General features: G+C 39.2%; 1 protein-coding gene across 1 annotated transcript; it reads right to left on the bottom strand.

Moving 5' to 3' along the window:
- Window positions 1-1,656: 1,656 nt before the first annotated feature.
- Window positions 1,657-14,810, bottom strand: SNRPC (small nuclear ribonucleoprotein polypeptide C). The gene is made up of 6 exons (XM_034990760.1): window positions 14,717-14,810; window positions 14,329-14,371; window positions 9,654-9,762; window positions 6,675-6,764; window positions 5,268-5,372; window positions 1,657-2,081 (listed from the first exon to the last, which is right to left on the bottom strand). Exons 1-6 carry the CDS (start codon window positions 14,722-14,724, stop codon window positions 1,957-1,959), a joined length of 480 nt encoding a protein of 159 aa, XP_034846651.1. The 5' UTR covers window positions 14,725-14,810; the 3' UTR covers window positions 1,657-1,956.
- Between the last annotated feature and the right edge of the window lie 388 nt (window positions 14,811-15,198).

Here is a 15,198-nt window from a genome sequence, read left to right as displayed (position 1 = left end):
ATATATAAACTATCAATTTCTGATAAGTCCTTCTTTAAAACATGTAAACAACGAGAAACTAAAAAGCAGTAAGTAGTCCTAGCAAAGACTCAGATTAGGAAGTCGACTGAGCTTTTACAGAGGCTCAGCATAAAATCATCTGTCAGGATCTCTATTTCTAGCCTCTTGTTTACCTAGATAAGGTTGTTTATTTGCCTAAATTAGCCCTTCTTCAAGTTTCTAGGGAAAAAAAAGCCATCCACCTATTGCCATTTCAATTTCTAGCTGCCAATCTATAAAAAAAAATATATATATATATATATATATATATATATATATATAAGACACACACATACATCCAGTATTACATTCCTGAGAATAGATCCTAAGAGTTTGCCAAACCCACTAATAATCAAAATTTCCTAGGGACCTTTCCCAAAATACCAATTTCCTAAGCCTTACCCCAGATATATTGAATCAAAATCTGGACTCTTTATTTTTAAAAAGACCCCCATGATTCTAACCGTCAGCCAGGTAGGTTGTAACTGCTGGTTTAGGGCACCCTGTTCCATAACATCACTATAATAATAATGTCAGATGGCAAAGAAATTTTGGTTTTATAAGTAATGATTCGAAATAAAAAAGATACAAAAAGGGGATAAGCCTCTCATTCACCCATCCCCCAGCCACCCATTTACTCTTCATGAGCAACCAGTATTACCAGTTGCTTATCTGTCCTTCTAGAGATCCTTTATGCCTACACAGGAACATACAGCTATTTCCTCTAAATAAAGATAGCAGCGAACAATTCATTTTGAAAAAAATCAAGGTTCAATACAATGTGTGTCTTAGAGATCTTTCCTCATCAGTACATAGAGCTTCTTTATTGTTTTAACCTGCCTGGTATAGGTCATTTTGTGGATGTATCATACTTGATAAATCAGTCCCCCTTCATTGGACATCTATGGTATTTCCTGTCTTTTGCTGCAACGCATAGTCTTGTACACACATCATCTTGTACATGTGCAACTCTATCTGTATGATAAATTCCTAGACATGGAAATTGTAAGTCAAAGGTACTGTAATTCTGATAGATATTGCTAAATTGCTCTCCCCAAAGATTATAACAATTTTCACTCCCATTTGCAATGTGAAATAGCTTGGATTGTACACTGAACAGAATATAAACAGTGCCGATGGCTTACTTTCTAGATGTTTCTCTGAAAATAGCCTACTTTTATAGCCCAATGATATAACAAAGGACATCCTGAAGACAACTTCTGTACCATGGAAATCTGCCTAATTTTACCATTACTATTAGAAAGTTTTCTGATTATTTAAGCCCAAGAAAAAGAGGAACTAAGAGAAAGGAGAAGCTGAAGTTAAGGCAATCTTTAGCTGACACACAGAGACTGGAAAGTCTTTTTCCCTACTTCAGCATAAAAGATTTAAAATTTTCCACTTACTACACCAAATGCTGTTCATGTGAAAAAGTAACCAATTGTGCTGTTTGTTGTTTTAATCAACAAAAAGCTCTACAAGTGTTAGATTTACCAAGTCTTACACAAAACAACTTTACTAAATAAAGGCAGCGTGTCCAAAAGGACTCACTATAGCTAAGGAAAAAGAATGTCATGCAGAGGGCATGCTGCAGAGAAAATGAGCTAGAGAAACAACTGGAATACTTCATCTCTTTTATAATACACAAGGAATACAGAGGGGAGAAAAAAAGGGAACACGTTTTTAACTAAAACAGTTGACAATTTTATTTTCACATTTCACAATACAAATGAAAATTGCTTTTTTTTTTTTTTTGGTCCTACTACTTCCTGGCAAAAACTATTCTCTCTTTGATAGGAAGGTGGACCAAGTCTTCCTTGTCCTGCTGTGAGAAAATACCCAGAGTCACAACACCATGATCTCCTGGTGAAGTAAACAAGTAATATAAAATGAATATAAAGAGGTTCCTGTCTCTTCTTATCTGTCTGGTCGAGTCATTCCTGGCCGAGTGGGCACCATCATGGGACGGGCAGGAGGTCTCATCATTGGGGGCCCAGGCATCATTGGCATGTGGCCTCCCATAGGTGGCCTCATTCCAGGAGCTGCAGGACAAAACAATGAAAAGGGAAAAAGAGAGTCAGAAAATACTACTTTTGAGCGAGCTTGATGGGACTTCCATTAAAGACAAAAAAGTAGCCCCCCCCCTGCAAAATGCTGGAAGAAAGACATACTTGACAGAAGAAATGCAACAAATCCATCACATCTGTAAATTACTTAGACATTCTCAAACAAAGAACAAAGGTCAACACAAGAACCATATGGGAATCATTATCTAATGATAGTAAGGGGGAAACGATTAATAGACTGCTTTCCAGAAACCACCAGGGACACTAGTTCCCTAAACTGACCTTTTCTCACTCAGGGAAATTCATAACTAAATTACACATAACTGAGTCGGCATTTTTAATCTGTTCTACCCACCATAAAACCAGGAGCTATTTCATGAATGTACACAGGCACAGAGGACAATCTTACCACTAAGCGTTTGTTCGGAGTTGTAGGAAAGATGAGCAGGAGGCCCATGCTGAGAACCTGTTAGTAACCATACTTAGCTCAAGTCAAGAAAAATAGGCAATAATGTGATTTACAACAATTAGCGCACACACAAAAATCTGATTTTTCTAATGCAAGTTAGAAACTGTTAAGAATTTTTTGAAGTGTCCCATTAATATACCAGCCAAGTAAATGAGCCAGGGAAGGAGGGCAAGCGGAGGTGGAGGCTGAGGAGGATTACAGGCAGCTTCACAGAATTGATAATATTCTACCTCCTCAGCTGAGTGGTGGGTTCACAGGTATTCATTTTATTATTATGCCTCATAATTTTCAGGGCTTCTTTTTATATACCAAAATTTACACAACTACTTATTAAACCATTTTGATTAAAGGCTTGCAATAAATGGTTCAAAACTATATTCAAAGCCAAACACAGTCTTTTCACAAAAAGTAAAACACAAGTATATGCAAAGACACAACAGGTACAGAATTTTTTAAAGATAATTCAACAGGAACAGAGCATACTACTAAACTTCTAAGTATCTTAATAAAAAACCCCACCATAACATAACCCATATTCAGCATTTCCTAGAGGAAACTCATCTAGACCAAAGATTGAAAACGAGGCACCTGAAAAGTTGTTTCCTTTGGTCTCCACAGTGCATTTAACTGTGATTAGTTGTCAACATTGGCAACTAATAGCCTACTAGTAAGTAGTAAGTCTAGATTCCTTTTTTCAACTTTTTATTATGGAAATATTCAAACATGCACAAGAATAGAAAAAAGAGTATAAAGAACATCCATGTACCCATCATCCAGCTTCAATAATTATCCACCCCGGCCAACCTTCTATCTTATCCCAACCCGTTCTTATCCCTGCCCACCCCCAACTACTTAATTATTTTAATTCAAATAATCTTATGTCAACCGCAGCTGAAGCTGAGTTCTAGAAGCCTTCTTTAGGTGTGTCATGCATTCACCAGTTCACCAAAGCCCTAACCCCTCTAAGAATTTGAATTTGTGACCCTGATTTAAGAATGCAAAAGCAGGGCGCCTGGGTGGCTCAGTTGGTTAAGCGACTGCCTTCGGCTCAGGTCATGATCCTGGAGTCCCGGGATCAAGTCCCGCATCGGGCTCCCTGCTCCGCAGGGAGCCTGCTTCTCCCTCTGACCCTCCCCCCTCTCATGTGCTCTCTGTCTCTCTCATTCTCTCTGTCTCAGATAAATAAATAAAATAAAATAAAGAAAGAATGCAAAAGCAGCCATGCAAGTCACTTTGTTTTAGATTCAGAAGCCGGTAAGGCAGGAACTCTTCTCTAGACTCTCCTCACATCCCTCTAAATGATACCCACAGCGAGCACACTGAATGCTTTTGGCTAGGAAGCTACTCTAATACCTTCTTGTACTTTGTCTTACCAGTTGAGTTGGAGGCTTCTTGTGGCCATTGTATTTACTCTAATTACATAATTTACTCTGCAAATCAATAAAATGAGTATAAAAAAGAACCGTATGGGGAACCTGGGTGGCTCAGTTAGCTAAGCGGCCGCCTTTCGGCTCAGGTCGAGATCCCAGGGTCCTGGGATTGAGCCGCACATTGGGCTCCTTGCTCAGCAGGGAGCTTGCTTCTCCCTCTGCCTGCCACTCCCCCTGCTTGTGCTTGCTCTGAACACCAGCCCCCGCACCGCCCTGTGTCAAATACATAAATAAAATCCTTAAAAAAAAAAAAAAAAATCTTAACAAAAAAAAAGGTTTTTTTCCCACGAAAACTAAGTAGGTATTTGGAAAAACTCAAGTAAATCATCCCAAAAAGTGCTCACAAATTTGGTAGGTGAGAGGATCATAAAAGACTGGAACTAGATTGCCTCACAAGGTTTCTAACCTTGAAAGAAAATGAAACTAAAGTTGGTAAAGAATGCATTATGGGGGGGGGCGCATGGGTGGCTCAATCTGTTAAGCGTCTGCCTCTGGCTCAGGTCATGATCCCAGGGTCCTGGGATGGAGCCCCGAGTTGGGCTCCCTGCTTGGCGGGGTCTGCTTCTCCCTCTCCCTCTGCCTGCCGCCCCCCCTGCTTGTGCTCTGTCAAATAAATAAATAAAATCTTAAAAAAGAAAAAGAATGCATTATGGATATGGTTTATTGATTTAGGCAAGAAATAGATTATGCTCCAATCAGTAGACTCATTTTCAAAGCAAAGGCCCTGATCAACTATCAGAAAAATCTGCAAATTAATCTATTTTCATGTTTATGTTCAAATAAAATGTTTGTTATCTCCCTTTCTGAATAAAAGACAAACTACAGCACTAAGGCCTTTTTCATATATTAATGTGGCCTAGTTAACCAGCAAGATTAAATCAACAAGAGGTAGCTCTGCTTCAAATCAAAACTAAAAAAAGTAGCAGCACAAGTATATACCTACCCCTTCCCTCTATCTCCCCTTAGAACAAACTCATTTACCCTTTTCTCCATTATAAATGGCCAAAAGTCAGAAGAAGGCAAGTAAGCAGCAGGGAGGGAGAAGAAGAAAAAAAAAGGGCAGCCTTATCCTGTTTTTAGTAGTACAAGGTCTTTGGGTATCATCCAATTACACTGATAAAACAAATATTTCTTTTTATCATTACAGATTCGCCAAATATAATTTGTTGCAATAATATGTTTAGACAATGAATTAAGAATTCCATTTAAATGGAGAACTAAAACACAATGGAACATCATAAAAGGAAAGAGATTCAAACTTACCAGGTCCCACTGGCATCATCCCAGGAGGAGGAGGGCCCATCATTGGCATCATGGGAGGGCCCCCCATATGGGGCGCTGGCATCATACCAGGGCGAGGAGGACCCGCTGGAATAACGAATGGAGGTGGAGGATAAGATATGCTTACATATTAATATTTTCTCTTCTATGAAACTAGTAGGGCCTCACAGTCCAGTCAAGTTCTGGAACAATAGACTTCTTATGGTTTCTTTTATAACAGCAGATCCACAAACATCAACATGCCACAAAACTTTAGTTACTTTATGTCCAAAAAACAAAAACAAGACTGTCTAGACAGAAGTATAAAATGAAATCAGGTTCTCCAGGTTAAAAAAATTCCAGAACTTTAATTTTTTTTAAAAAGAGTACTATGCTGTCTGTAGAGCTCCTGTCAAACTAAAACCACAAGTACCTAATTTCAGATTTTTTAAAAAATCAAAATGTTTAAAAGATTCTTTGGAAATACAAAGATCTGTATGCAGAGATATTCTTCACAGTATCGTTTACAACAATTTGGAACAACTTAAATGTCCAACAATATGAAAATGGTGAGGTTAATTATGGCACAGTCATACTATAGATTATTCTACTATTAAAAATAATGGAGTTGGGTGCCAGCCAGCCAAAATACAGAGTAGGACAGAGAGGTGACCTGAGAGCTCCTGTAACCCAAGGCCTGACCTGGTCCCAGGATGGTGGAAACCCAAGAAGGTTTTGGTGGGCCATTAGTGGTCTACCTGCATTAGTGTGCAATTATATAAACAGCCTACTTCTCCATGTTTATACCCAGGGTTACTTACAGGACCAAGTTTAGGTTTCTGAATTCAATTTCAATGTAAGCCCTTCCAAGAGAGCCATGGAACTTATGGCCTAGTTACTCACTTTCCTTCTGTCATTCAGAAACAAAAAACCTTCACAGAGAGGAGAGGCCTCTGATTCACTCTACTTTCAACTGTCCAGTTCTTGTCTTTTCCAAGGTATATATATTGGTGTTAGGTGGGTTAGAAAATAGGAAGAAAGACTGAAGAGTGTATCCACTACTTTAATCCTCCAGTGTTGGGTTCATAGCAATAAATAATTTAATGTACTCATCTAATATAGTAATAATAATTAGCTTCATATATTAGCTCATCTAATCACAGGTACATTCTGACCTTTCCACTGAATTTGTCTCAAACCCACTTGGGATGTTACAAATACAATATCCTAGCTATAAGGCAATGTAACTCTGAAGATATTTCAGAAATGATACCACTGAAGTTTTCTTTTACTATCTATATATTCATTCAATGAGCATTCAAAAGTCAACTGTGAGATACTCTAACAAAATCAAAGGATAATCTGCCCCCCTGAAGTTATGGCTGCTAAGAAAAAGCTTTATAAACTTACGGAGACTGGGGGGAGGTGGGATCATTGCCCCTGCAGGAGGAGGAGCAGAGAATGGAGTAGGAGGTATCTTTCCTTGTTGAAATGCAGCAGCTTTGGATAGAGTGAGAAAAAAAACAACACAGAGTGAATAAGAACTCAACAACCCATTTACTAAAATAACCCTTCTCTTTTAAATCCTTAATGGTCCCATTTATTTCACTTTACTTCATTTAAAATTACTACATCATGGCCTCTACAGTTTTTAAATCAACCGTAGGTATTCACCAGCAAAAATTACAATTAATTGGTTTACTGATTTGGGTTTTTCAACCCATTTTTATTTAGTCAGCATTTCTATGGCTGAATTATCTATGGGAGAATGGAATGAAGACCTCCCATCTACCAATGTCTTACCAAAGAGATGCAGACATCTTTAATCTGTAGATGCTGTTCACAAACAATTTGAACCATTCAGTTTTGTTTGAAAAATGTGTGATACCTGCCCAAAGGCCAGGCTTTGTAAAACTTCACATCATTTTGGTTTAGCAGTTTTGAAATTAATGTACTGAGCTAAGAGACATGAAAGAGAAACAAAGATTTTAAAGCAAGAGCCTGCCCTAAAGGAGATTACGATCTTAAAAAAATGTCCAATACAATCAACTTTTTTCTTTCAGACAATATGAGGCACAAATGAAAACAAAAGAAATTGAAGATAATTAATATGTGCCTTTACAAAGAAGTCACACATAAATACTAAGATATATACTCATAGTTAACTATACTAGAACTAAAATTAAGTAAATAAATAAATAAAATAAAAATGTACACTCATAAAAGCTATTCCTAAATATAAGTCCTTTCCGATTCAGTGCAATCTGCAGCCTAAGGACACCCCACCTATCCCCATTCCACCCCCACCAGTGCAATGTAGGTCAAATTACTCAAGTAAATCACTGCTAACTCCTAAAGACCAGGTCCAAAAAAATGACTTAGAAGTGGAGATTTGTTTCTGTACAGCCAGCTACTCATATGCCTCTGAATACAGCCTGTGCTCTATAGAGGATCATATTCCAACAAGGGCTTTTCCAATCAAAATGATACCTCCTACACCCTAAGCAGAGGACAACTTGTAGAGACTGAAAAGGGAGTAACTAAGCCATTGGCTCAACAGTGGACTCAAAGCCAACATAATCATGGACATCAACATCACATGGTGTTTCCCCAAGGGCTTGCCTTCTCTCTTCCAAAAGTCTTCCATCAAAAACATTTACTCATCCTACATTCTTCTGCTGCATACAAAAAACAACTAAATGAATATAATTCTAACCTTTAATGCCAAGAAATTTCTAACATCTTTTCAAATAGAAAAAAAAAAGATTACATTATAATTCTTTTTTTTCTTCCTTTTTTTTTTTAAAAGATTTTATTTATTTATTTGACATAGAGAGAGCACAAGCAGGGGGAGCAGCAGAGGGAGAAGAACAAACAGGCTCCCCACTATGCAGGGAGCCTTATGCGGGGCTCAATCCCAGGACCCCAGGATCATGACCTAACCCGAAGGCAGCCGCTTAACCGGCTGAGCCACCCAGGCATCCCATAATAATCCATTTTTTCAAATGAAATGGGACAATGTCTGACATTTGCTCCTTAAAAATCCAGGATGAAGAAAGGAAGAAGATGAAGGTATTTGGTGGCTCTCAACTAGGGGCAATTTTGACCCTCCTGGGGACACTGGGCAATGCTTGGGGACATTTCTAGTTGTCACAACTGGGAAATGCTATTGGCATCTAGTGGGTAGATGCCAGGGCTACTAGTGAACAGCCTACAATGCACAGGACAGCTCCACAACAAAGAATCATCCAGCCCCAAATGTCAATAGTGCTAAGTTTGAGAACCTGGTATAAACAAAACAGGACTGTTGCAACTAGGTGATGTAAATTAGGGGTGGGGGTCACCATGGGAGGTTCATTCATTAACCCGTCTTTCTCTTTTTTTTGATATTTTCCATAAGCTTTGCTTTTTTCTTAAAATTGCAACACAATCAAAGCCCACATTTGCCTGCCAGCTCTGAATACAATAAAGGCCATGTTTAAAATACACCAGCATGATCTAACATAGAAATGCAACATCTTCTGTCAGTGTCTTGAACTCAACTAACCTAAACAAATATTTCCCAAATTAAACAAAAAGAGGGGGGCCTGGGTGGCTCAGGTGGCTAGGCATCTGACTCTTGATCTCACCTCAGGTCTTGATCTCAGGGTCGTGAGTTCAAGCCCTTGCGTTGCGGACAAAACAAAACGAGTATGGCATGTCCAACAGAGGTCCAAAACGTACTCAGAATACTTTGTCACATCCATTACTTCCTTCTTAACCGAGTATCTTTATCAGGACTACAAGAATAAGAAACTCAAAGTCTCTCAAACTCTTTGAAGGTAACTACAAACCCACCTCCACATTTTCCTATTACGAAAGGAAAATAGTTCTAAACACTATGATCAGGGCGCCTAGGTGGTTCAGTCGGTTAAGCATCTGCCTTCAGCTCAGGTCATGATTCCAGGGTCCTGGCATCGGGCTCCCTGCTGAGTAGGGAGCCTGCTTCTCCCTCTACCTCTGCCCCTCCCCCTGCTTGTGCTCTCTCAAGTTCACTCTCTAATAAATAAATAAATAAAATCTTTAAAAAATTAAAATAAAAATAAAAACTATGATCACTACAAAGGAGGCTTCACATAAATTTGCTACAAAATCTGGTCCATGTCAATAAAGAAATTATTAGGCAACCCATTCTTCTCTGCCCCACTTCCCAATCTAATCAATACCTGATTGCTCTAACCTCAATAATTATTGTGTTCTTACATTCCCCAGGAAACCAACGACCTTCTAATTCTTTCACTGAACACATCAGAATGCTCCTATTTATCACTCAGGATGAGTCAACAGAGAGACAGGGACAAGAAAGAATGGGACCATTCTACCACATCAGAACAAGAGACTGAAACGCACTTGTTTTGTCGATCAGGCTCTGAGCCTGCTCTTCCATCCATTTCTGATAGTAGTCTTTCACATTCTCTTTGTGTTTCCTACCACTGCAGTGTGTCTTTCTCACAGATGGCTGTAAGACAAAAAGGTCATATCAGTCACAGAAACAAGTTTTCCCAACTAGAAATTTTATAAAGCCTTTCCTTTATATAGGTAGCCTGGCTACCTTTAGCAGCTTTAGCTGAGTGTTGAAGCATCTTTTACAAACATTATCCAACAATGTACTGTAGTCATTTATCTACTATACTAATCATCTGAACCAAGAGGTCAGCAAACCATGGCCCATGGGCCAGCCACCTGATTTTGTAAAACAACAGAGTGGAACAGCCACATTCATTTGTTCAGGTATTATCTATTTCTTTTCTCTACAAGTCATCACAACAAAGACTATACGGTCCACAAACCTAAAATAATTACAACATGGCACTTTAAGGAAAAGTTTGCAAACTCCTGATCTAGAACATATTGCCATTTTAATGCCCTTTCTTAGATTATTCTATAGCAAAATAATATAGCTTACATACATTTAAATTATACTGTATATGAGAATATCTTCTTTTAAATGACTATGGGTCTAGAATACAGACTATATGAATCACATCCAGACTTTTGTCTCTAGCCCACTAATCCTTTTGTTCTTTAACAGCTTGACTGAGGTAAAATTGACATAAGATAAACTCCACATATTTAACCATCTGTTTAAGTTAACATTTATTTAACACTTACTACATGCCAAACATCATGCTATGTACTTTGCAAGCAGTGTCTCAATCATCATAATAATCACACGTGCCTGATACAATGGGATATTAATCAGAAAGAATGAATCGCTGATTCACATAATTATGGACGAATCTCAAAATCATGCTCAGGGCGCCTGGGTGGCTCAGCCGGTTAAATGTCTGCCTTGAGTTCAGGTCATGATCTTGGGAGTCCTGGGATTGAGCCCCAAATCAGGCTCCTCGCTCAGCGGGGAGTATGCTTGTCCCTCTGCCCCTCCCCACCACTAGTGCTTGCTCTCTCTCTCTCAAATAATCTTAAAAAAAAAAAAAAAGCATGCTCAGCAAAAGAAACAGGACACACAGAGTATATACTGTAAGATTCCATTCAGATGAAGTTTTAAAACCAGTTAATAATGATCTTTTGTAATAAAAACCAGATCAGTCAGGGCTAAGGGTACAGGGGATGGACTGTAAAAAAAAAAACACAAAGGAACTTTCTGGGTTAATGGAAATGTTTTATATCTCATGTATACACCAAACCGTATTATTTGCCAAATCATCAGACTGTACACTTAGAATGTATGCATTTAATCAACACATAATTCAATAAAATTGATTTAAAAAATCACAAGTCTATTATCTTCAATTTATGCTGAAACACTTGTCTTTTTTTTTTTTTTTTCCAGATGCCAAGATTTTCATAACTTTATTCTTTGGTGAAAGACTTGTCTTAAAACACATAGCTGGTAAGTAGCAAACCAAGGCCTGGAGCCCAGATCTTACTCAGATGCTCCTCATGGCTGTCTAACTACCTCCTACCGACACATCCTCTCTTCACAGGATTGCTTCGGTAGCAGCAGACATGACCAATATCACACGACCACAAACTGTCTTTTCATGGTCTACATTTCAAAATATTGTTCCCTGACTCCCCAGTGACTGATTATGTAACACGACAAGGCCTTAAGCCTAATAAAAAAAATCATGCCTAAAAATCAGCAAAAACTCAAAAGTTGCAGCGCTGAATGTTTACTGCATTTCAAAGTCCACCACAGGGAACTGCTTCAATCACTATGGAATTTTCCTACTTTCACTAACTATCATGTTAGAACAACAGTGTTAACAAGGGTTCCTGACATTTCTCACAAAGAGACATTCATTATAAAGAGATACTTTTCAATTCTCTGAATGCTGGTGTTAGCAAGATAAGCTATAAGAGGGTAGAAGAGCATTGCCTACTTGCAGTTTCAGAAAATTATGATGAGGGGTTTGATCTAGAAAGGGGGCTAGGATCAAAAAAACTGGGACTCTATAGGCAAACTACTGTAATACCAACTTATTGGAGGAGTCCCATCCAGGACAATCTATAATAATATTCAGAACTATTATTACTTCAAGAGGAGCCATCCTACTTACATGTTCCACAAATTAATACTACATCTGACCAAGTGTTAGAATTCTAAACGAGGGCGCCTGGGTGGCTCAGTCGGTTGAGCGACTGCCTTCGGCTCAGGTCATGATCCCGGAGTCCCGGGATCGAGTCCCGCATCGGGCTCCCTGCTCGGCAGGGAGTCTGCTTCTCCCTCTGACCCTCCCCGCTCTCATGTGCTCTCTCTCTCTCATTCTCTCTGTCAAATAATAAATAAAATCTTTAAAAAAAAAAAAAAAAGAATTCTAAACGAAGTGACAACACAGAAATCATTGGCTAGGGTTCTTGCAGCTACTATTCAAGATGACAAGATGATCAAGAGTTCCGGTTTAATCACATTTCTGCAGAGGCAGCTAAATACAGAGCTGTAGTTTTCAATGTGTGGCTCACAGGCATCTAAAGGTGTCTCAGACCCACCTTTCAGGGGGTCTGCAAGGTCAAAGTAGTTTCATAATAATACTAAGACATTACTTTCCTTTTCCACTGTACTGACATTTGCACAGATGATCCCAAACTTCTGGCACTTTAGAATAAATCAAGTCAATGGCAACCCAATGCATTAGGGATTGTTGTCAGTTTCACTGACACTGTCCTTGATGAAGCAGCAAAATTATTAATTCTACTAAATCTCAACTCTTGAGTTCATGTATTTTTAATATTCTGGGTGAAAAGTGGGATGTACAAAGTACTTCAGCCGCATGCCAAAATATGATGCTATTTCAAAGAAAAGCAGGAATGCAAATAGTTCAAGTTGTAAGCTCTACCAGCTGCCTCTTTAATGGAACATCATTTTTACTTGACTAACTGAGAAACAAACTGGAGATTCAGACTTCTCAGAAGTAACTGAAGTGAGCCTGTCACTTCAAAGGAAGCAATTGGTAGTATTTATTGCCAAGGATAAAATTTGAACTTTCAAACAAAACTCAATTTTAGAAAGCCTTATCTACTACCATGAGCTTGTCAGCTTCCCAATACTTAAAAGCCATTTCTGATTAGATTGTGACATTAATGTGAATTTTTATATTACATAATCAAATGTGTCAACAGATGGAAGACCTGTATAACTGAGTGAACCAATATTCCAATATTCATTTTCCAAATGACCAAAGCATGTTACAAAATCACATCTGGTAAAAGATTCACTCAAAGTGCAAGACAGATCAGTGAAATTGGGGGCGGGGTCGACAGGGAAGGGCAGATGGAGAGAGAGAATCTTAAGCAGGCTCCATGCCCAGCATGGAGACCCACAAGGGGCTCAGTCTCACAACCCTGAGATCATGACCTGAGCCAAAATCAAGAGTCAGACGCCTAAATGACTGAGTCACCTAGGCACCCCTAAATCAGTGAATTTTGATGTAACAGAGTATGAAAAGTTTGATATAGTTTCAGATTCCATACTGCAACTAGTTTGGATGCAGTAATATAAAGTATTAAAGAATATCTACAATTATCTAAAAAGGCTAGTAAAGTACCCTACTTTTTTTCAACTCCTTATCCATTCTTCATACAATTCAACCAAAACATAGTGCAACAGATTTAATGCAGAAGAATCCAGCTGTCTTCCATTAAGTCAGACATTACAGAGACTTGCAAAAAGGTTAAAGCAATGCCATTCTTCACTAACTTTTTTCTTTTGGAAAACAGCTATTTTTCACTTATAAAATGTTATCTGTGTTACAAGTAAAAAGTTTGTCAATGTTACTTTCAAATGAAATAGTATTTTTTAAATTTTAAGTTTTAATTTCAAATACAGCAAATATTAGTAACTAAAGCAATATAACTGATGTAACTAGTTTTTTTAATAACAGTAATTTTTAAGAGTGGAAAGGGACCATGAGACAAAAAAGTCTGAGAGCTGCTGGCAGAGAAGCCCTGGAGTTAGAGTGCTTAGGCTAACCTTCTAGCTCTGTACAACTTACTGGTTTAGTAACACCCAGTCATTTACCCATATGCTGCCTCAGTTTCCTCTGTAAAATGGAGATAAGACTAACCTTATAGGCTTATCATGAGCATTAAACAAAATGATACATGTAAAGCATCTGGAACACCGCCTGACACAGTAAATATTCAATCTTAGTTGGTATTGTTTGGCAGTTTTTAATCAAATCAAAGTAAAAAACTCAGTTTCAAATGTAGGCATTTCTTTCCAGTTTAATCAAACGTTTGAGTGCCTTGTTCCAATCAAATATTTGAACTTTAGGACATGTCCCTGGAATTTCTACTTGTCATACAAATTTTTTTCACCTTCAATTTTGCTAAAGCATTATTACTTTGGGTCTCAACTGAAAACACTAACTGCTGGAAGTCCAATAACTACAAATTATGAAAACAGTTACAGGAACGGTGGGGGAAAAGAAATCCAAATTATTTTCTCCAAGCAGCACTTAAACCTCAACAGGATGAAAAGCACAAATCTACACCTAAAAAAAGCCAAATCTAAACTTGTTACGCACAATGTGTTCTGAAACTGAAAAGAGACACTACTTACAGAGTCATGGGTGAGGTACGTGTCGCAGTAGTCACAATAAAACCTGGAAAGAGGTGGAAAACAGAAAAAAGGAGAAGACGACCACCAGTTAACAGATGCCCATTCACCGAAGTGCTGTTCAATGAAAGCAAATTATAAAAGTATCGATTCACGATTCCAAGACAGCAGACAAAGCGACCTGACACAACCTAGGCTTTTTTGTTGCCTTGCGCAGAGTCGACCTACAGACACTGCAAGAGGACAGTATCTGGAACGCCCGGGCTCCCTCCCCCCACACCCTCTCGCTTCCCGGGAAACCTCAAGAGCTAGAACCCTCTCTGCACTCCCCCACTGGGCCACAGTTAGCGACCGTGACCGCGAACACCCGCAGATTCGGCGCCCCACTCACTTAGGCATGCTGCTCCGCAGGCCGTTGGCCACTCCGTCCCGCGCCGCCCGGAAATGACGCACACAGCTGGCGCCGACGCCGCGGAATCGATGAGTCAAATGCGACTCCAGAAACCCTACCCAGTCATCCAATCCGCTGGCCGCGTTGCGCTACGACAGTCGTAGCCGCGGCGGCGGCCGAGCGAGGGCCGAGGCTTTTCTCCTTCTCCCCCTCACCTATAGCAAGGCGGAAGGGGATGGACGAAAGGTCCCTGCGAGGTTCAATCCACGCCCCTGAGATTTCAATCCTTGATGCTTCCGGAAGTGTGTTATTCGTTCTTTCGACAACTTTCTAAGCATCGTGCGCTGTGTACCAGGCGCTGCTATAAAGGCTGAGAAGTCAGCAGTGAACAAAACAAAGGTCCTTGCCCTCGTGGAGAAGGCAGTAGGAGTTGAGAAAAACAAATAGTAAAGTCGGTATGTAGTCAGGTGGAGTCAAGTGCT

The sequence above is a fragment of the Mirounga leonina genome, unplaced genomic scaffold, assembly GCF_011800145.1.
Source record: "Mirounga leonina isolate KUSES-001 unplaced genomic scaffold, KU_Mleo_1.0 Mir_53, whole genome shotgun sequence".
Lineage (NCBI taxonomy): Eukaryota > Metazoa > Chordata > Mammalia > Carnivora > Phocidae > Mirounga > Mirounga leonina.
The sequence above is the reverse complement of the archived record's forward strand: the minus strand, read 5'-3'. Positions and strand labels throughout refer to the sequence as shown.

Excerpts from the sequence above, each read along its gene's own strand:
- SNRPC (XM_034990760.1), bottom strand. Across the intron at positions 5,373-6,674 it reads CCCACCTCCCCCCAGTCTCC|CGGGTCCTCCTCGCCCTGGT; the intron begins GTAAGTTTATAA and ends TCGTTATTCCAG. Across the intron at positions 2,082-5,267 it reads GATGATGCCAGTGGGACCTG|CTCCTGGAATGAGGCCACCT; the intron begins GTAAGTTTGAAT and ends TTTGTCCTGCAG.